General features: G+C 39.9%; 3 protein-coding genes across 3 annotated transcripts; 1 reads left to right on the top strand and 2 right to left on the bottom strand.

Moving 5' to 3' along the window:
* On the bottom strand, positions 1-5,066 carry LOC102705973 (pyridoxal kinase). Its single transcript, XM_040529820.1, has 13 exons — positions 4,947-5,066; positions 4,610-4,763; positions 4,140-4,233; positions 3,953-4,057; positions 3,685-3,768; positions 3,480-3,553; positions 2,998-3,062; positions 2,673-2,736; positions 2,472-2,537; positions 1,646-1,702; positions 1,115-1,159; positions 956-1,009; positions 1-501 (listed from the first exon to the last, which is right to left on the bottom strand). Exons 1-13 carry the CDS (start codon positions 5,063-5,065, stop codon positions 361-363), a joined length of 1,122 nt encoding a protein of 373 aa, XP_040385754.1. The 5' UTR covers position 5,066; the 3' UTR covers positions 1-360.
* Positions 5,067-8,885: 3,819 nt separating this feature from the next.
* LOC102705687 (E3 ubiquitin protein ligase DRIP2-like) lies at positions 8,886-15,426 on the top strand. Its single transcript, XM_040529483.1, has 7 exons — positions 8,886-9,380; positions 11,006-11,105; positions 11,910-12,240; positions 12,418-12,827; positions 12,949-12,999; positions 14,107-14,179; positions 14,731-15,426. Exons 1-7 carry the CDS (start codon positions 9,080-9,082, stop codon positions 14,896-14,898), a joined length of 1,434 nt encoding a protein of 477 aa, XP_040385417.1. The 5' UTR covers positions 8,886-9,079; the 3' UTR covers positions 14,899-15,426.
* A 560-nt stretch (positions 15,427-15,986) lies between these two features.
* On the bottom strand, positions 15,987-20,721 carry LOC102715904 (ankyrin-1). The gene is made up of 11 exons (XM_040529574.1): positions 20,655-20,721; positions 20,249-20,395; positions 19,969-20,100; positions 19,684-19,823; positions 19,291-19,377; positions 18,970-19,098; positions 18,264-18,416; positions 17,683-17,790; positions 16,842-17,003; positions 16,671-16,750; positions 15,987-16,506 (listed from the first exon to the last, which is right to left on the bottom strand). Exons 1-11 carry the CDS (start codon positions 20,719-20,721, stop codon positions 16,449-16,451), a joined length of 1,263 nt encoding a protein of 420 aa, XP_040385508.1. The 3' UTR covers positions 15,987-16,448.
* Positions 20,722-21,443: the final 722 nt, after the last annotated feature.

The following is a 21,443-nucleotide window of genomic DNA, read 5'->3' as shown; positions in this document are numbered from 1 at the left end:
AACAAAAAGTTCAACTGAACTGCCGTTTATTCACTGTAGATTGTACACAAACAAAGCTTCAAGATGGAGCTATATCCTTTGTACAACATCAGTCTCATGAGTCATGATGACCACAATAATATTCTGACAAATTGTAAAGGGAAAAAAAAAGAAGGCAGCATGTGCATTATTTTGTGTTTTAAAAAAAAATCAGACCCCTTCTGGTTTGGAAACTAGATAAAACCCAACTAAAAATGGTATCCCAGACATGAAGGCAGGAATCATGTTGAATTTTACCAGCAGAATACCAAAATTGTTTTTACACTGTTGCTTCCAATAACTAATTGATGTTGCATTGCATGCCATGGTTATATATGGTTTTCAGCGATACTTCACAGCCTTGCATGTAATCTGGGGGCTTCGTATTTCATCCTGGCTTTGAATCAAGCGGATCTCTAGGCTACTGGTGGAGGGGTCAAATCCAGCCCTTTTATAATCTTCCACGGTTCTTCTTAGGAGTGCCTGCAGAAGTTTCTGTATATATCAAAGCTTCCAGGATAATGTATTTTTAACTTATAAGTAAACTTCAAATACTATTTGTCTTGTATGTAATGCGTAGAAAGCAAACTTGTTCTAGGCCTTAATGGCCGACTTGTCATTTACATTTTATAGAAAAGAAAGCCTTCTACGGAACATGTCTGACCTTAGAATAACACCTGAACTGAACCATATTAAAACATGGGTAATGTTATATAAAGGGTTTAGCTATAAACAGATAGCTGCTGGTGTCAATCAATAGATGACCATTAAGAACTGGGCCTGCCTATGGTTTCAAATTCCTGATGTCTTCTAGTCGTCACCAAAATCCATGAAACACATAACCCAGGAAATGGGACTACTAACACACCATGATGCTAACTTTGGTGTGCAAAACATGAAAGTCAGATCATATTAAATGGCAGCACAACTGGGATACCTGCAAACTGGATACTGCCAGCTCAGCCGCAGTCTCAAGGTTATCAGGGTATTTCTGTACAAAGCACAAGCAAAGAAACCATGTTTTAGAACTTAGAAGTGGTCTAACCATGACAAGAAAATTCTATAAGAACAATGGTAAACTTTCTCTGGGACCTACATTACTCCATCCTAGTAGAAGAGCAGTTGTTAAATCTCCAGTTCCCTGCAAAGTATTGTGGATTAAGGAGCAAAATTCTATGATATGAGATACTCAATGAAATAGCTACTGCTAGCAATGCTATAAAGACCAAGCTGATACATAAGGATTTGTTCAAAGGTAACAAAGAAAAGTTCCTTGCTTACTACTTTTCCCAACCACCCCACTCAACAATTTTTGATCCACTTATGAGTTATGACACTCATAATTTCATAAACACAGTTAAAGAAAAAACTAGCCTAGTTCCATGATATAATTTGAGAAAAGAAATATGCTTTTTCTTCAGATTCAGCACCTTTTGCTTGTGCAGCACTTACAGGTATTATGTAGGGTTATTCTTCTAGTAGTACATTTTAAGCTGCATTTAATCAAGCAACATTATGGCTTTTCTGCACCCTGACCTAGAGGTTGACTATGAAACCATAAAAAGAACATGGAAAATTACATCACATATAGAAAAGAATTCGTTTGCTATCACAACAGAGCACATACCGTAAAATATGCAGGTATCTTGGGTATCTCAATCTTAAATTGTTCTGGTGGTTGTTCCTGAAAACCAAGACACAATAAATGTCGCGTGTACATATTATGTTAGGACAAATTAGAACAATACTATGGAATCAGCTTAAATAATTCCAATGCATCCATTACATAAATAGTACATAATTTGTAGAACTGAATCACATGTAATCAGATGCTGAAAACATTCTCTCTAGCATCATTTCTTTTATCCCTGTTCTGTTGCCATTTGTAGTAATTGGGAAATGTGAATAACTGGTAATCATTTATGAAGGAATTATTGCTTTTTGAATTTGGTTTACTGTGTTACTACAGGACCTCTTGATGAGGAACTCTACCAGATAGAGAATGACTTTTTGTAATGGCTAGCAGGACTAAATGGTAAGAACAGGGTTTTAAAAGTTCAAAACTGGATATTTCTGGCAAGGAGCAAGGGGATTTTGAAAATTTTCCAACTTCTGTTTTCTGGCAAGGAATCTGGTGTACACATCACGCTGACAACAGTTCAAGATTGTACCTAACCTAGTTGACAATTTTCAACATGAATATGGTGTACACATATCAGATCCCTGAGACATCCTACTGCATACATTGGCCAGCAGTTCCCAGTAGAGCACATAGCTAGCATTGTAAGATGTGGTGCTAGAATAAAGTGCATCTATTGTGTTCTGCTCACAACTGTCATGTGGGTTCCTAGGTAAGGTAACTTTTGCTGAATAGCTGTAGAACCAATAAATTTTCCATCTTCAGTTGTAGCACACTGCTTGCAAAGATGATTGCATAAATTTCAAAAGTTTACCTTTGCCTTTTTATGGCTTCCAATGAGGAGCAGTTTATTGTCAATAAGTGCACTAGTTATTACCACCTGAAGGATCATGACAATCAAACAACTGCACAAGTTAGTGATTGCACAGCGAGATCATGTGGCCAAAAGTTATTCACAATCACCGAATAAAGAATAATTCTCTTGGTTTAACTATCAATCAGATAAAGGGCAAACCTTTCGTGGTCCAGCATCATGGAGCGTATTGCAAGCTTTCAAGCCATCTTCTTCAGAAGTAATCCTATCCACTATAAACCATTAGCTCCATGGTACTAGGTGACAAATAATACAGAAGCCCCAAAACAGCAACCGGGTTTTCTCATAAAAATGGACCTTTTAGACCAAAGTAGCAGTAAGGGTATTGACAAACTTTGCTTCTGAAAAGAATGTGTGATAATTGAATCTGTATTCAATCACGCTAAGATAACTAGATGTGTTGTGTGTGGTATATGAAGATAAAAATATGTACTTGTTTCTTTTACCAAAAGAAGAGCGTACCTACCTTAAACCAGTGAGTAGTTCAACTTCAAATTGGTTAGGTGTAAGCATCGTAGCAACTGGGACAACCTAAGGATGATTGAATCAGAAAATAAATATATTAGGATAAATAATCACATGAGAGCGTGCAAGTGTTATGAGCATGCCATGATGAGTGTTTGAAATTACAGGCTCTGGCGTACGTTATAATTTCAATCAAAAACGCAATCAGCAAAAGTGAACACAACCTAAGGAGACCAACTTCTGAACTCAAGGTACAGAGTCTGGTCTGCCTAGATCTAACCACTGTCTCTTTACTTAGAGAGAGAGGGAGAGAAAGTAACAATTCAGTCCAGTGAAGGGATTTGCTTATAGAAGTTGCTGACATGCCGTTTCGGAAATAAGTCAAAGCTTGCATTTTATTATCAACATCTTTTACATGTCAAAAAGCCAACAAAAAATAATTTGAAGTATTTTATCTTGAGCGGGTTGAATGAGTTAAATCACCTTCTGTTGATAGACAGATATTAAATCCTGAGGAACATATAGTTTTCCCTCATCACCTAGAACTGGGTCACAAACTGCAGAACATTTGAACACAGATATGACCAATTTGTAATCAGTCTTCAGCTATGAAATAAAAACCCTAAAAAAATATGGTACAGAAGGAACCACAGAGATAAATAGATGATGAAAGGTGTGAAAAGATTACCATATACAAGATCAGGATTGACTGATCGTAATTTGTCAACAACTTGCAGTACTGTAGTTAAAAAGGAAACAGAGCCAATATACCCTGAATACAATAAACATCATGTTACCTTTGTAAAAAATCATGTTCAACACTTGGTAGTACAAAGGAGATGACTACGGTGTGCATGCTATAATGATGAAGTATCACTAGAAACTAAACAACTTGCTATTTCTTTGACACAAAGGATGGGCAAATGTAAAATGAAGAAGTCATAGCGGCCATTCACCTGTTAATAAATGGGTATAATGCAATAAATCATTTTCCTCTAACCCTTCAATAAGATCCCACAGCTGACTGCCATTGAGGACCTGCCCTCTAAATGTTGGGTATCCTGGGATACGAAATAACAGGAATCATTCAGGTGTGTCGAAGGGACTGCGCACACAATGGTGAACGAAGCAGCCCACCCTTACCTGTGTGATTAGAAAACTGTACCGAGTTTATTGGATCGACATCAAAACCCAGGAGTTGCAGGGGAAAGACGGCTGATTTGTTGCCGACATATCCCTGCATAAAAGAAAAAAAAAAGGGGCAGAACCAACAGAGCATAGATATCAATCAGACCATCAAATAGAAAAGTAGATCATAATGTACTTCTCGCCAAACAAAAGCATATAGATTCTACATGAATCTGATCTAGATCATCTCAATGAACGGCAAAGCAAAGCAGCCTTTTTATCGCACACGGTCACACAAACTCGCGTGACCCCGATTATGCACTCTCATCTATCTATGATGCCTAAATAGATTATCACAGTGCAAGAGAACACCCACAGAGCAGCAATCCACTCCATGGAACAAATTAGAAGTACTTTAGCAAGTAGATGAGCTGGACTGGATAAGATTAGATGGGGGAAGTGAGGAGGAGGAAGAAGAAGGCGACCTGGACGGTGTGGGACTGGATGCTGAGCACGCGGCCCGTGTCGGACGGCAGCGCGACGGAGAGCAGCGGCGGGCGCCGCGCCATCGCCGCACCTCCCCTCCCACCACTCCTCCTCCTCCCCCGCAGCAGCAGCAACCAGCTCTCCCCCTCCTCCCTACAAACAAAGCCCAACCAACCAACCAACCAGAGAGAGATATCACAAGCCGAATCGATTCCTCCTCCTCCTCCTCCTGGTCAACAATGGCTACAGGACGTCGCTCGCGGAGGAGGTGTAAAACGAAATCCAACACCTAACCCAACGCCCCCCCAAGGCCCCAACTTTGACCGATTAATCCACCTGAAGAGGAAGCAGCAACGGCCGCGGAGGTGGTAGTGCTTGGAAGCGGGGGACGGCGACCACCACCACGAGGGGTACGAGCACGACACGCGGAGCGGCGGCACGGCGACGGCGGTCATGCGACGGCGACGGGGAGAGCGGGTGGGTGGGGGGTGAGGGGGAGGGGGTGGAGTAGCGATATGGCGTGATCGGGGCCGTCCGTGGCGGATCGGACGGCGGATGCTGCCGAGGGACTTTTTTGTTTTATTTTTTTTTCAGCCACCTTTAATTTTTTTAATTTTAAAACTAAAAATTTTCACAAATTTTATGCACTTTTTGAACACCCTACGACATTATTTTGACCACACCATCGGAAATGACATGGCAATATTATATTTGGACGCATTACAAAGATATGAATACGGGTTTGTTTGCCTTAAAAAAACCATTTTTTCGCTTATGCTTAAGCTTATTAGCTAAAATTTAAATTTTAGAAGTTTTGGATTTAATTCTAGGGTTTTTAATCATAGTTTGTTTTTCAATATTTAATTTTTGATTGCTACGAAAACATATATATAAAAGTTTATCCATAACTATTTAAATAATCAATGAGCCATTTGGTTAATGATTATAAAAGGCAAAAAGATGAGACCACAAAAAAGAGAAATCTTTTCGTTGGCCCTAATGAAAATAATGTGCCAGGCAAAACATTAGATACGTGTTGGCCGTTAGTAACTAGCTCTGCGAAATGCCAAGCCCGTGGCCATTTTTTTAAAATAACATTAGAAACATGGTAAAAAATGCAAAACACATCTATAAACACATGTATTTATCTTATCTATATGTGTATATTTTGAGAGATTGATCATCATACCTCAAGATGGTTCAAATTGTCATGTGTGTTTCAAGGGCAATAGTCACGTAGCCCTAAATACGAGCATTCGTGTAAGTCTTTTAGGTGAAACCTAACCAATTGAGGTATGCGCAGTTTATTTACACAAAGGAAATTAAAAAAAACAAAAGTATATTGAACAATATGGAATACTTGATCACTCTATCCTAAAATTTGCTATTTCTGCTGGGTACAAGTTAGGGGAAGAAAATTAGATAGCTTTGTTCTAGTTCATAGTTTTGCTTTAAAACATGAGGCTTGGAGGAAGATGTAACAAGATCAATTTACCCAATTGAGCTCATCATGCATTTTCCCTAGGATAACTATGAGGTTACACATGTTTTTCTCATCAATTTCATAGATTTCTTGATCTCGTAATAAAGTATTGTTTGCATTTCTCAACCGGGTAGTTCTTATTTTAGTTGGAAGACCAAAGTAGTTTTTTATCCTTTTTTTTTAAAAAAATTATATACAGGTTTATTAATACCATGGGCTCGTCAGACTGCTCACTTTTAAATAGCTATACGCACAGCTAACTGGCCCATAAATACTACACAACTATTGAATTAAATGTCAACTGGAGCATTATACAGGTACATCATATAGATAGATAAAAGGTCAACTCGCATATACGATGAATAAGGACATGTTTTTCAAAAACATCACATCGAATATTTGGACAACTAACATTAAATATAGATAAAGATTAAAACTAATTATACAGTTATGGAGAAAATCGTGAGACAGATCTTTTGAGCCTAATTAGTTCATTATTAGCCATAAGTGCTAGAATAACCAACATGTGCTAATGACAGATTAATTAGACTTAAAAGATTTGTTTTGCGGTTTCTAGGCGAAATCTGAAATTTGTTTTGTAATTCAACTACGTTTAATACTTCAAATGTGTGACTGTATGTGTCGACGTGACCCATCTCTCAAAAATTTTTGGGAACTAAACGGGGCCTAAGTCAACAGAAGTTTTTCTACTTTTGCAACAACATAAAATAAAAGTGTGGAGTATAAAAGAGTAATCAGTTGTGAGGTTATGTTATTTAAATATTAAGCCATGCTATGCCAATTATAAAATTAATGGAAAGGTAGGCATCGATTGATTCATATATGGTTTAATTTTCTACTTAGTTTGTAGCCTCGTGCTTATGCTTTTTATAAGCATAAACATGATGGCTTATTAATTACTAAAAATAATTTATGGATGGAGCTTTTATACGTGTTTAAGTTTTAAATTTTAAAAATCAACTCTAAATTTAAGTTCTAAATTTCAAAATTTAGCTTGTAAACATGAGTATAATTGAAAATATGGGTCTAAACAATCTCAACTATGACTTATGGTTTATAGCTCAACGTACATTGAATGCATTGATATGGAAAGCTTTTCACGGTGCAAACAACCATGATGTTATTGTCGCGCATTTATTTAGTTATCTATACTTAAAAAAAAGTAATTGTGATGGCAATAAATCTGCCATCCACCAACTATATTGTCAGTCTTATCAACTACTTCTTTATGTATATAAAATATTTTAAAATACTACTATATGTTTTCTATATTTTATCTCCAAAATACAAGTTCCGAACAATAGTAACACGCGTATAATTCAAATTTCTCCATAGCAAAGCTTTTTAATCTCAAAATATTACAATTCTATACCCCCGTCTCTCCCTGGAGAGTATTTTTAAAAGAAAACACTCCAAAGACGTTATAGTGATGTGCTATGTGTATGTTGGGCCACAGAGTGGAACTAAAAAAGAATTTAAATAGCAGATCCGTTCTATTTTAACATTAAAAACTATTCATTTATAGATTTAAAAAGACCCTTGCAGAGTGCAAGAAAGTATTTGCCTGCAAAATACCAACCACATGATGGTGTTGTTTTGTAGACGTGCCTCTCTAAGCCTAAAAAACATATTTTATAAGAGAGAAAAGTAACCACTGTCATAATTTCCACCACGATGTCGTTCCTTTGCCCCCTTGTCCCAACATTCTTTTGTCACGTTAGATAAATTGTTTTCTAGGAAGACTTTAAAAGAACTTATAAACGGTGGGTATAGTTCTATAAAACTTTCAAAACAAAAAACATACTTTCATAAATATTAAATAAAAATCCACCATTTTAGGTGTATTATTATGAAATCGTTATGGTTTTCATGTGGTTTTACAAACTGCCTAATCCTATGTGATGTTCATATGTAATAGTGAGATGCGCACTTATTAAATACATAAAATAAACATAGTCTTTTTTGAAGACTAAATAAACATAGTCAAATATCATATTATATAACATAGTAAACTAAAACAAGATACAAATCTAACAAGATGTATTTTTTTTTTGTTTTTCCACTGAAGATACATCACTTAGAAATAATCGTAACATGTCCATCTTAATTTCTCTGCTTTTAAAACAGAAAATACTTGTGCTAAAACCCATCTATCGATGCATATTGATCCATGCACGAGACGACATTTATGCTTAACATCCCATTATACAACATGACACATCATCATAAACTAGCAGATATGATCACATTTATTTCTTTACTTAAAATACGCAAATGCTCACGTTTAATTTAGTAGCGCATACCGATCCATGCGTATGACGACATTTCACACGTTACTCCAACGCTACCTAACATAGAGTGCCTATCTTTTCCAGCTCAGCACATACACGTAAATTTGACTCCCAAAAGTGTCCACAAACAATGTATCATCAGCTCTTTTCCAGTTCAGCACATACACGTGAAATTTCACTCCTAAAAATGTCCACAAACAATATATCATCAACCTTTGGCATGGTATAAAACGTTTCGACGTGTTTTCCACAGCATTTATAGGCTGTGGTCGGTTTTTCTTTTTTTTTCACAACAAAGAGAAAACAAAAGCAAATCAAACAAAGAGGATAAAAAAAGGCAAATCAAAACAAAGGGTAAAATTTTAAAAAAAAAAGAGAAGAAGCGAAAAAAAAAAAACAACAACAACCCAACCTCCTCCTATTGCCTTCAATCCTTCCCCACTTGTTCGTCCTTTCACCGTCTTCCTTCGGCTTCTTCTCTTCCCTCGATAAATACGTAAAAATACAATTTTTTTTTGCGCCTCCTCGTCGTCGTCGTCCTCTTCGATCTCTCCTCCCATTTCCACGCTCCTGAGAGGGAGGGGGAGGGAGGCGGCGGGGCAAAACACCGGCCTTTTGGGGGCAGCATGCGGAGGAGGAGCTAGGTGTGTGCCGCCTCGGGGGGGCCCCACGCCATGCAGTCCGGGCCGGCGGCTGTGGAGGCGAAGAAGGAGGAGGTGGAGGAGGAGGTGGTGGTGGAGGAGGATGAGGAGGAGGAGGGATGCGGAAAAGAGGAGGAGGAGGATGAGGAGGAGGAGGAAGGGGGCGGGAGGCGGCAGCGGCAGCAGCAGCAGCGGCGACGGCGGCGGCGGCGGCGCGGGGCGGCCAGCGAGGTGGTGATGGTGAAGCGGGAGCTGCTCGCCCGCTGCATGACGTGCCCGCTCTGTCACCGCATCCTCCGCGAGGCCACCACCGTCTCCGAGTGCCTCCACACCTGTGAGTACTCCCGCCTCTCTCCCTACGCCTACTTCCCCCCAGCGCCGCCGCCGCCGCCGCCACGCGCGGTGGGAGGTGCTCCGGTATCTGCTACGCCGATTCGCCGCGTAACAGATTCGGCTGATCTCCCCGCCACCACCACGGCGCGGCGCTCCGGATTCGGCCGGCCGGGTGCGCATTTCGTGATCCGCGCGGTGGACGCTGCTACTTCCGCCGATTGGGTTCTTTGCGTTGATTGGGGGATTGGATTCTTTGACGTGCGTTACGCTGGTCTCGCGTCGCGCCCGTACGTAAATCTGTATCTCTCTCTGGCCACCCTTTTGCTGTTCACCGGTTGCCTCGCTCGCTCGCTCGCTTGGGCTCGTGTGTGTGTGTGTGTTTGTTGACTTGACCTCGTTCTGCGCCCTCGCTTCTCTAGAGATTCTTGCCTTGTTATGCTCTGCTTCGGTGTGGTTTCTGCACTCCGGATGTGGTGCTGCATGGATGCCCAGCTTCAAGAAGTTGATTCTACGTTAGCTCCTTGGTGTTGCTGTAACTTGCTGTGTAACGTTCCATGGTGCTGTACTGCTCGTGATGTTTTGTGTAATGCTGCATTGCCCTGGTGTGATTCAGTATTCAGCTCTGGTCGATGATTTAGATAAGGTTTTGTTCACTCTATTTTCACTTGTCATGTGGAGTCTCTGGAATGTTGGCCTGCATTGGTGGAACTCTACACATAACTTGTGGTAATGTGGTTTTTTCAATCAATGAGGAATCGTATAGTCATAGCGCAGTTAATATTTGCAAACAGTTTGGTTCCTCAGCATGCATGAATCAGTGGTGAAGCTGTTCTGTTGTTCATACTGTGTGTGTGCCTGCCTGTAGGGTGTCGGGAATCTTAGATTTGTTTCGAAAGCTTGTGGATTCCAATTCCTTAGTTTGTGTCTAATATTTTGGAAATAAACTTTCTAGTTCTAGCACATACATTTTAGGATTTAAATCTGTCATAATGTTCTAGGAACTTTCTTTCACTCACACGTCTGTTGCAACTCGTTCCTTCCACTTCTTGTTTGTATGGATGCGTATCATCTCTCAAGATTTATCTCCTTATTTTACCGTTTAATGACATATCTTTTGTGCCTACAATGCCATTTTATTTACCCAAGTGTAGCTTTGTCCAAAAACAAAACTACCCAAAGGCAGCATTTAGGATAATATGTTGTAACAAGAGTGCATGCTTGCACTATTTCTGTTTATGCCAGATATATAATCAAAGCATGCACATATTACTGTTTCCCGTAAGTCTACAGGATTTAGAATGGTTTATTGATGTAGTATCATTTTAGTTTCAACTGTTTACTGTATAAGAACTTTGTTGATCAGACATATTTCCTTGACCCTAACAGTCAAATGTAAATGGTTCACAGCATATTATACAATATCCCATTCTAGCAGAAAGATCACAGATTTTTTGTTCATTTGCATGCACCATTTTCTTTCTCATCATCTTATATTTTCCAGGGAAATATTTTTTCCTGTAGATTCCTTATTCTTTGCTATTTTAAGTATATTGCATTGTCCCAGTTTTATACACTATGAAATGTGCACCTCTTTTTTGCTCACTCTTTCTTGTTTCTACCCCACAGTTTGTAGAAAGTGTATCTATAAGAAGCTTAATGATGAAGAGCTAGAACATTGCCCTGTCTGCAAAATTGATCTTGGCTGTGCTCCACTTGAAAAGCTTAGGTATTCTTCTAACCTTTTCTTGGGAGAAATAACCTTGAGGAGTTATGTTGGATTGTACAATAGATTGCTTTCTATTCTAGATATTCTTCTACTTATCTTACTGCCATACATGTTTGTTAGCATTTCTTTGACTTCACAAATAAGTTCCCTGGATTTTTTGCTGTAATGCATATATTTCTATTGGACAGGAAGGTGTCATAACTTAAAAATCAAGCACAAATCATCATGATAGATGGTCTTTCTGAACTACAGATAATTAAAACAAAGTGAAATATAGATGGTAACAAACAACACATGCATGAAAAGTGTTACTCTCTGCATAATGAAGTGGTGGTATTATTATCCAGTTATGATTAGAAATTCTATTTGATGGTCCAGTGACCAAATAGTATATGTTGCTTAGTGCTTACTTCTTGAATCTTATGAGGTTCCTAACACAGGCACGCATCATACTACATAAGATGCCGCTTGCATATGAATTACTTTTACAGATATGCCTAATTCTTTGATCAGCGGTGTAGATCTTGTTGGCATCATTTTGTTTTTTCTAATAATCATCTGACATGCTTTAAGATCTATTATTATCAAAGCTGCTCTGTCATTGGCCCTTTGTTAAGGACTTCTGTCAATCATTTGTTCATGAGAAACATGCTTGTCATCACATGTAAGTGTAACTGAAATGATTTGGCGAGTAACTCTTTTTTTTTGGCGATGGGTAAACTTGATTACGCAACACACATGAACCATGGATATTTTGGTGAACACCTGGCCGTTTCTCATTTTATTGTAATATCTTGATTTCAGGGCTGATCACAACATACAAGATGTGAGGTCAAAAATATTTCCATTGAAAAGAAAGAAGATTAATACTGAAGGAATTGAATCTCCTATTGTGCTGCCTGCTAAAAGGAAAGAGAGGTCTATCTCTTCATTGGTGGTCAATACACCTGAAATAACACCAAAGAGTTTGACAGGACGCCGAACAAGGGCAGCTACCAGGAAGTCTGCTGCCGCATTACGCGACCTTGGTCCTATCATTCCTCCTGTCAAAAAGGATAGCGATAACAGCAACAAGAATGCTGATAATTCAAGCTTGCTAGACAGCTTGAGCAAAGTACCTCAAACAAGAAGACAGGTAGAGAAATCCCGTAGCAATCCAATCGAACCATTCCTTATTACTCAGTAGCTTTGTAGTTTGTGTTTTCACATTATCTACATGGAGCTTGTGCATCCATGTGCCTGGGAAATTTTCAAAAAATAATCAATAGAAGAATGCACTGTGACACCTCTAATTTAAAGCTATCATTTGCAGCTATTATCAAATGCAGAAACATCAAGTCATCCCTCTAATAAAGATAAAGGAGGTGACAATAAGGACTTCGACAAGTCAGAGCTCTGGAGACCTTTAAATTGTCTTGTAGAAGCTGCAAGCAAAACAAAGTCCTTCAGATCAAGTCCGGCTGCTAGGGGAAATCAGCCCAACGAATCTGCTAGTAGTGCAAATGCTAGCAGAACTAAGGCTAAGGAATATCTGCTGAAGCCCAAAGTTCAAGATGAGAAGAAAGAGATTCCTGTCACAACAGTGCCATTTAAAAGGAAAGGACCTGGCCGGGGGAGGAAACCTGCACAACCTCCAGCCACTGCAGTGCCTAGTTCTGCAGTTAGCAAGAATGATAAATTATCAACCCCTGTATGGTTTTCATTGATTGCATCATTTGACCAGTAAGTTGTCCTACATGCCCCCCCCCCCCCCCCCCCCCCCCCCCCCCAACATCATTAGGCATTCTCATACATGGTGTTCCCCCCAGTCCTCACTGATCTCGTGTGATTCGATTCTTTTCAGGAAAGGAGCTCCACCCTTGCCGCAGATACCTACCCACTATTTGAGAATAAAGTAAGTCCATATTCCTGTTACAGATGCATTGTTCTGATCAAAAATAGTAACAAGCTTATAACTTTGAATTGAGATGGATGTTCTTGCTGGTGTTATTTGCTCGCTCCTGTCAAATTTATTTGATGTCGGGATACCTGAGTTTAATTTTCAACGTCAATTATTTGACTAGAGGGAGTAGTATATTTCCAATGGAAAAGCTTGAACTTGAAACTTGTTTGACTATTCTTGGAGGTGTTATGCCATGAATTTAGGCAATAGTGTCATTTTGCATGTGCGTGCATGCGCATAACTGATGAAAATACTTAACCTCAATTAACCCCAATGTATATAACCTTTGTATATTGTTAGTGAACCTACCAGTCGACAGAAAAATGATTCCGTTTAGCTCCACATGCATGTGCAGAGGATTTAGGTACGCAGATCAGCCACTGTTTGTTGGCTGTTAGTTCATTCTGATAGCTGAATCTTTGATGCATTGTGTTACTTATGCTGTGCCTGGCTGCTAACTACAACCTTGATACTACAACTTTCTTTGTTTTCAATTGTTTCAACCGCTCTGTTCTATGTGGGAATCCAATTCGAGATATCCAGCCTATGAAACCAAATTGTTCTGTCTGTCAGGGAGTTGTTCCTTAGGTAGTTTCTGCATGGTCTTGTAGTTGCCATAAGGTTGTTTGTGCTGCCCTTGATCGCTTTCGCAATTAGTCTATCAATATTACGTGAATATTTACATATAATCTAAATGATTCAATAGTACATTTATGAGCTGGCATATCAACAGACTGCAAGGTGACCAAAGCTCTAGATATTGTTGTGAGCAGGTGCTTACTCATATAATCTTCTATACTTTTATTACACTGCAAAACTCAACAGACTTGGTAGGATATTTTTGTGTGTGTGTGTGTGCATGTTATACATGCATATGGGATGGGGTCAAAATGAGCTGATGTGGTCGACTTGTGACAAGAATATAGTTATTTTCGGTATAGCTTCAGCAACTTTGCATGTCTGTTGGTACACTTGGCAGCTATTTAGTTATTTAGCAACAATATATAGTACTACCTTTTTTTTTGTGGCCTAACACATTGTCTGTTTGTCTATTGATAGAGATGACAATATGCCTGCATCATCCATCCAAAAGTATATCATGCAGAAGCTCAGTCTTCCAAGTGAGACTGAGGTGAGACTTCTACCCTTTCATGTATTTTTCAGCAACTGTTTACCTGTAGTTACTTTTTTTAACTGCAGTAATGAAATATCTAAGGTTATAAGTAGTCTGCTCGTGAATAATGTTCTTAACATAATCATCAGAAATACTGTGAATGTTGGTATATCTGAAACTGAGTAGTTCATTAGCTTAGAAGTACTCCCTCCGTTTCAAAATAACTTTATTTTTCGCCAATCCCACAGACAGAAATATAAAAGCAAAAATACTAGAATACCCTCCACTTTATCAAATCCTAATACAATTATCCCCTACTTTATCTATTCCAATACATTTATCCCTTGCTTTTACAAACTCCAATGTAATGATTGCTCAGAAATAAACTTATTTTGGGACAAATAAGTATGGGCAAAAATGATCTTATTTTGGGACGAAGGTTTTAGGTAATAAAACACACCTATTATTACTAGCACTTTGTGGTCTATACTATATTCCTGTTTGTTTTTATACGGCTTTAAGGTCAGCATCACAACCTGTCTGGACAGCACCTAACTAGGTATTTACAGGTTGAAATAAGCTGCTGTGGGCAGCCAGTGAATCCCATTCAACCCCTGCGTAATTTAATAGAGCGGTGGCTAAGGTTCGGCCCAGCTCGCCCCTTGCAGACGGTGGTAGGCTCTGCAGGTGGAGACTATGTGATGGTCATATCTTACGGCCGACCGAAGTCTGCATAGTCTTGAAACAAACCATGTTCGAGTTGGCGACGATCACCCGATCCAGCACAAGGTCATGGCGATCCGCCTCCCGTGAGCTTGTCGCCGGTTCACCATGTTGACATATACTCAAGAAAGTGGCTGGCTCACTCTACACTTCTGCAGTCGGTCAGCCAGCCCACTGTGCCATACTCAAAAGCTCCCTCATATCTCCCATTGATGCTGTTGAATGCTGCTCCATTCTGTCAGGATTTGTTAGTTCTTTTAATTCTTGATATACAGGTAAAAGTCTCTGTAATTTGGTAGGCGTTTAGGTTGGTCAAAAGAGAGACACATAAGTTTTTAGCTGTACTTCCCTCGGAAGGGATGAAATGGCTGCAGTTTTAGTGGACTGTGGCTTTACTGGCTTTAACCTTCTACTGCCATTTGTATCCTGGATTAAAGCTAAACTGCTCTGCTACCAGACTGTGATTGCTTCCAAATCTTAAGGTAGCTTTGGCTGATTTAGTCGTTTCTGTAACACTAGTTAAATACCCGTGCTTTGCTACAGATTTTAGGTGTTATCAAATTTTTTTATATGAAATAGTTATTTTAATTTAAATTTATATGTAGATATCAATCTATATTTAACTGATTTTTAATATTACGAAATTTGAGGGCTAAATTATAAAACTGTAGTAATAGTAGGTGGGATACTCCTTTTTAAGGAGTATGGATACTGGCCTTATTGTAATTTCCATCTTGTCATATTTTCACAGGGTAATAACATGCGATTTTTAATTCATAATCTTGGACAGAAATTTAGAGTGCAATCTTCAATTTTATAATGAATAATCTAGATGAAACTACGTTGGAGGGAATACTGCATATACTTTCTTGTAAAAAAACATGGTCAAATCTTTTTATGAAACCAGGACCATAAAAAAACTCCTAGACGGTACAAACATCAAAAGAACGATATGGACAAAATGGGTAGCACTTTCATCTGAAAAACAGAGAATATAGAAATCATAAGAAAGGAAACATGCCTGCACATGCACATCACCATTTATGCAAACAAGTGATGAGCATGGAACAAATGGGCATATGGTGTGGTTCATTTACTCGACTTCAACCACCACAGCAAGCAGAAATTTCACAAGATAGGTCACAAAAAGAAGAGCAAACTGCTGTTTTCGAACATCAGGGAGATGTTTGACTGACCTGTCTCTTTTGCTTCAAGTTTGAACTGTCTAGTGACTAAAATGTGATGACCTATACTTTGGTTCAATTAGTTACAACCACAGTTTCAGAACAAACCGAATCACTGAATTCTGAAACAGTTCAGATATCATATGCTATTACTTGTACTGCCAAGTCTGCACTTGCATCGGTGTCGCGCACAAAAAAGGAAGAAAATGCAACTGAAGATATATGGATGATATAATCTAGCAAACTAGATGTATGGTTTTTGCCAAAAGACAGTAGGAGAGAGCTAAACGGTCTACATAGTCTTTGCTAGTTATATGTACAGACTAGAGAGATGAGAGGCAGTCTGGAAGGTGAGGCCAAAACGGTGATGCAGCAGATGCTCAAGGGTTCTTATCTTCTTCAGAGCGAGCAGCTCTCTTCATACACTCGATCGCTTCCCTGCATGCAGGTAAGAGGGTCAGGATTTTTAAAAAAATAATCACTCCTTTTTCTGTTTGGAAGTACATGAGCACCGTGCAAATTAGAGGTTCAGATGTTGATGTTCCATGGATTGAGTAAAGGATAAGCTCAAGCCAGCAACAGAAGGAAAATGGCAGCATTACCTTAGCGTGTTCTCGACCTCGTCGTTACCAGGGTCAAGCTTCAGTGCTCCCCAGAATGCGTCGACTGCTCCTTTGTAGTCCTGTGAATAGAGAAATGCCATCAACAGGAGTGAGGTACAGACGTAAAAATGAAACTAGATTGTGAGGGTAAAGCTGATGATGAGGTTACACCTTCATGAAACTGAGAGCTGCGCCCTCACGGTACCATGCCTTGGCCCAACCAGGACGCAGCAATCTGCACTGCTGTGCATCCAATAAAGCTCTGTCTCCTTCTAGCTGCCGCAGCCAGCAAAGGCTCCGGTTGGCAAACAAGGTGGCATCAAGTGGGAATTTCTCCCATCGCCTGCATGCATGACCAACAAGTGCCGTTTTTGGACTTGGGAGTAATTTTGAATGGATCAACCAGGTTATGTGATGCAGCATTTTGCCCTTGAATTTATGATATCGTGTGAAAATCCACTGTATTACTTGGTAGAGATGACAATAAAGACTACTGGTTTTTTTTTCAATAACTACTGGTGAATGTTATGTTCAACAAACAAGTTGCATGGCTTTGTGTTTACTGTACTTGATGTTTTAGAACTACCTCACCCATCTTTTCACTTCTGCTTATGCTTGTAACTTTATAAGCCAAAATTTGAATTTTTAACCTTAAATTTGAAGTTGATTTTGGGGTTTATTCACTAGAGTTTATTTTCTAGACTTGGTTTTAGATTGCTAAGAATACGTATGTAAAAGTTCTATTCATAAATTATTTTTCGTTTGCAGATATACCGTTTGTTTTTTTTTCATGAAAAAGCCAAACAATCACCCTTTATTGGGTAACCTTGTGCTGTTACAAATATAATCCAAAGCTAATTTTGAAACCTGACTTTTAAGAATAATCTTGGGTAGATTTTTAAATTTTCTTAGCAATCATGAAAAGAGAGCTGGGCAACCGAAATGATGAAAAAAAAATCATCTTCAGATTATAACAAAAAGCTGTACCAAGCAGACACTAATTGTGCGGTACATTTACCAGGGTGTAGAAGTAGACGGCTGTAAGGTAGTCACCCTTTGCAAATGCTTCCTTCCCTTTTGACTTTGCATCGGACACTTCTTGTTCCACAGGAATTGCATCCTATAAAAATTGTATTTTTGGTTATGCAAAGTATGTTCATATGAGGTAAGACAGTTCCAATAGCATGCAACGTGTTGCGGTTGGCAAACTAACTATTCTGCCCCTGTTCCAAACTGCTTTAATTAGAATCATGTGTTTCTGTATTACTTCCATCTGTCTCTAGTGCTGTACAGTCGTATAGATGTAAACAGTCAAGTTTCTCCCCCATTTCTCAACTTATGAAGATGCATAGGCTTGGACAGAGAACACGGAAGCTCCAATGTCACTGATGTTACCATATACATAGGACATCAATGTGGAAAACAGATAACATTGAAGGACCAAAGGTCCTGCAATAAACGGTGGCCCATGGATGTAAACACAAGTCATGGATGTAAACTGGGCAATGGATTACAGCAGTCTAATAGAAAAAAAAACTAATCATTAAGCTTCAGTACACATATATTGGAATGAAGAAAGCATCAACCACATACCTGAGGCTCAATATGTACAGATCTCATAGTTCTAATTATCCCATCAACACTCCAATCTGGCAGACATGGCATCGGTTTTGTCCTAGGAAATAGAATTTCAACAAGCTCTCGTTGACCACGAGCTGCTGCCACCATGATAGGAATCCTCCCGTGCTAGAATTATAAAATGGAAGATGAATAAAAACCCATTATGGATAGCAAAATGGTATCACGTCAACATTATAAGATTCATTTGAGGAAGGGAATACTGTTAGATGAACAGAGCATAAATCAAATAAAAGCTAGACAAATTATTCCGATCAAGTAATAGTAGGTGAGCCTAGAGACATACTAAACAGTAGTACAATAACATGTTCTGAACCTGGAGATTTCATCACCTGAGATATGTAAACCTGTTGAATGAATTATGAATTCATATAATTCTAGACCATGGCTCATCAAGTGAGTGTACCATGGTTAATCTACTAGAGCTGTTAATAACGGAATGGATGATCAAGTGAGTGCAGTTAGAAGCAAATGCAAACATATGAATCAGAGTATATACATACAGTATTGAGCTGACACAAGCAAACTAAACTTCTGTTCTCAGAGACGTTAGCTTTAGATTACCAGCCAAGTATCCAATCACCTCATGTGCAAGACAGATAACATTCAACCCTAAAAGCTGTCAGTAACCAGTATGAGACAAAGCCTGAGGTGCGGTTACCTCATTAGGAATGTTAGGGTCAGCTCCAGCCCCTAGCAAGAATTTGACAAAATCAGTTAATCCATCATCGACTGCCTCGGTTAAAGGAGTCGGTCCAGTGGTACTATTGCCGTTCGCATCAGCGCCAGCCTATTGAATTGAAAATAAACACAGCAAGGCAAACTGTCTTTAGAGACAAGGTCTCAATATAGAACTAAAGTACATCAGCTTCTCTCATATTAACACATTGGCTTTCTGAATCTCCCCCCAAACCACACATTTAAGCAGAAAAACACTTGAGAATACAACAAGTTGGTTGAGCACGAATGTACGATTGAGGACCTCAATAAGTAGCTTCATGCACTTCAAGGAGTGTGCACAGCATGCCATCATGAGTGGTGAAAAGATATGGTTGACAACTCTGTTGGGCTGAAAAGGGAATGGATCACATTTAAAAAATGACCAGTTAGATCACAGAATAATAAGAGAGAAAATGTGCCCACTGCCAGCCAAATTTCTGCTCCAACTTCTAAAAGAAATCATTTAATCATGAAACCAAAAAAATAAATAAAAATACTGCATTTGCTGCTTCAATTTAATGGTTCATGTCTCTTGTTTGTATTTCTTTTTCTCTGGATTCTTAACGAAATTGGTATGCCTGTCTTAGGCCTACCCGGCTAAAAAAATTATTGGTTCGAGTTGCATGTAATCAGGTGGCTGAGAACAGCCACTTACATCAGCACCATGCTCAAGTAGAACCTTCAATGCCTTGTCCTGGCCCTTTGAGGCAGCCAAGTGCAGTGGGGCCCCGCGATAATTCAAAGGATCCACATGAACTCGTTGAGACAGCAACAGTCTTACAGCCTCATCATGCCCTGGGAGCAGAAACAAAGTGCAAGCAAGATAATCCACAGTCAGAAATCAGATCATTACTAGTAGCACACAGGAAATACGCTGTAAGCCATCCTTAAAATCCAGATACGACAAGTGAATTTGACGAGCACAACACGGAATGCATACCATGATCTGCTGCACAATGCAGCGGCGTGGAGCCCCTGTCATGAGGTCTCGCCGGGTCACCACCACGATCAAGAACGTACCTAAAAACCCGAACGCTCCCATCGATCGCGGCGCAGAACACCGGCGTTTCACCTATAGGGAGCCAGATTCAGATGCTAGCGCACGGCAGTTAATCTGTGATTCCTCAAGAACCACAAGAGGGAGCCAGATTCAGATGCTAGCGCACGGCAGTTAATCTGTGATTCCTCAAGAACCACAAGAATCACCAATTCGCACAGACCTTTGTGACCAACCGAGTTGACATCGAGGCCTGATTCCTCCACCAAGAACTTGCAGCACTCCAGGTGGCCATGGCTTGCAGCGAAGTGGAGCGCATTCAGCCCATCCTTGCTCTTCACTCCCCTCAGGTCCAGATTCTTCGCCAGCTCTACCCAGGAGCGCCGAACGAAAGCAACACTCGATTTCGTCAACCAAAAAAAAAAAAAATCCTCCATGAACAGTAACCGCAGAGACCATCGCGCGACCGGACTTGCTGTTGCAACCACCCCCGCGATCGATACATCCACGCGAGCGCCCCGGGGGAATCGCAGGAGGAACCGAAGCCAGGCGGTAGCAGAGCAGTTCATCGTTTCCCCCAAACCCAACGAGTGAGAGAGAGAGAGATGGGAGAAGGGTTGGGGGCTTACTCCTGAGGAGGCGGAGGTTGCCGTCCTGGGCAGCCTCGAGGGCGAGGACGGAGGGGGCGGGGGTCATCTCGGCGGGCGTCGCCGGGGGAGCCCGGCTCCGGCTCCAGGTGGTTCTAGAAGGTTCTGGAAGGCGGAGGGTTTTGAGAAGGAGGGGATTGGAAAGGACGGGAAGCAGCAGGAGGGGAATTAAATGGCGGGAAAGGTGGAAACCGCCGTGAGGGACACGTAGGCCTGGCAGGTGGGGTCGCTATGATGGGCCGGGCCGAGATGACCATGTGCCTAGGTATATTTTGGCCCATGTAATATAAGGACTAATTTGAGCTAATGGCCCGTTTGGTAGAGCTTTAAACTTCAGATTCTAGCTCCAAACTCCAACTCCAGTGAGAGCTGCTCCTGTGGGAGCCGGAGAGCAGATCAAAACTGTTTGGCTAGCTTAGTCTGCTCTACAACTCCTAAAAGAGAAAATACAAAGTAGATTGACAATAATAGCCTTGCGGATTATATGTAGTCATGATTAAACCATGATTTAATTATGTTTCTTTTCATGTAATTAAATACCGATTATTTTTCTTTTGAACTTCAGCAACAGAACTATATGGTTATAAAATACTATATGATAGTTAACACACAATATAAATATTTACTAATAATATATAGTAGCATGAGTGACAGATTCAAGTAATTACAATAAAATAATAAAGGGTAGTGGGTCTTTTAGCGTGGAGTGGAGCTGTGGAGTAGCAAAAACCCAGCTCCACCCTTGTAGTTCATTTTTCAGGAGCAGCTCCA

Source organism: Oryza brachyantha, chromosome 12 (genome assembly GCF_000231095.2).
Source record: "Oryza brachyantha chromosome 12, ObraRS2, whole genome shotgun sequence".
Classification (NCBI taxonomy): domain Eukaryota; kingdom Viridiplantae; phylum Streptophyta; class Magnoliopsida; order Poales; family Poaceae; genus Oryza; species Oryza brachyantha.
The sequence above is the reverse complement of the archived record's forward strand: the minus strand, read 5'-3'. Positions and strand labels throughout refer to the sequence as shown.

Coding starts and splice junctions, on each gene's coding strand:
- LOC102705687 (XM_040529483.1), top strand. CDS start 9,080: ATGCAGTCCGGGCCGGCGGCTGTGGAGGCGAAGAAGGAGGAGGTGGAG. Junction 9,381..11,005: donor CTCCGAGTGCCTCCACACCT/GTGAGTACTCCC, acceptor TCTACCCCACAG/TTTGTAGAAAGTGTATCTAT. Junction 13,000..14,106: donor ACCCACTATTTGAGAATAAA/GTAAGTCCATAT, acceptor GTCTATTGATAG/AGATGACAATATGCCTGCAT.
- LOC102705973 (XM_040529820.1), bottom strand. CDS start 5,065: ATGACCGCCGTCGCCGTGCCGCCGCTCCGCGTGTCGTGCTCGTACCCC. Junction 3,063..3,479: donor TATCTGTCTATCAACAGAAG/GTGATTTAACTC, acceptor AATCATCCTTAG/GTTGTCCCAGTTGCTACGAT. Junction 2,737..2,997: donor GAACTACTCACTGGTTTAAG/GTAGGTACGCTC, acceptor TATAGTGGATAG/GATTACTTCTGAAGAAGATG.
- LOC102715904 (XM_040529574.1), bottom strand. CDS start 20,721: ATGACCCCCGCCCCCTCCGTCCTCGCCCTCGAGGCTGCCCAGGACGGC. Junction 19,378..19,683: donor TACTTGAGCATGGTGCTGAT/GTAAGTGGCTGT, acceptor TTCCCTTTTCAG/CCCAACAGAGTTGTCAACCA. Junction 17,004..17,682: donor ACTTCTACACCCTGGTAAAT/GTACCGCACAAT, acceptor AGGCGATGGGAG/AAATTCCCACTTGATGCCAC.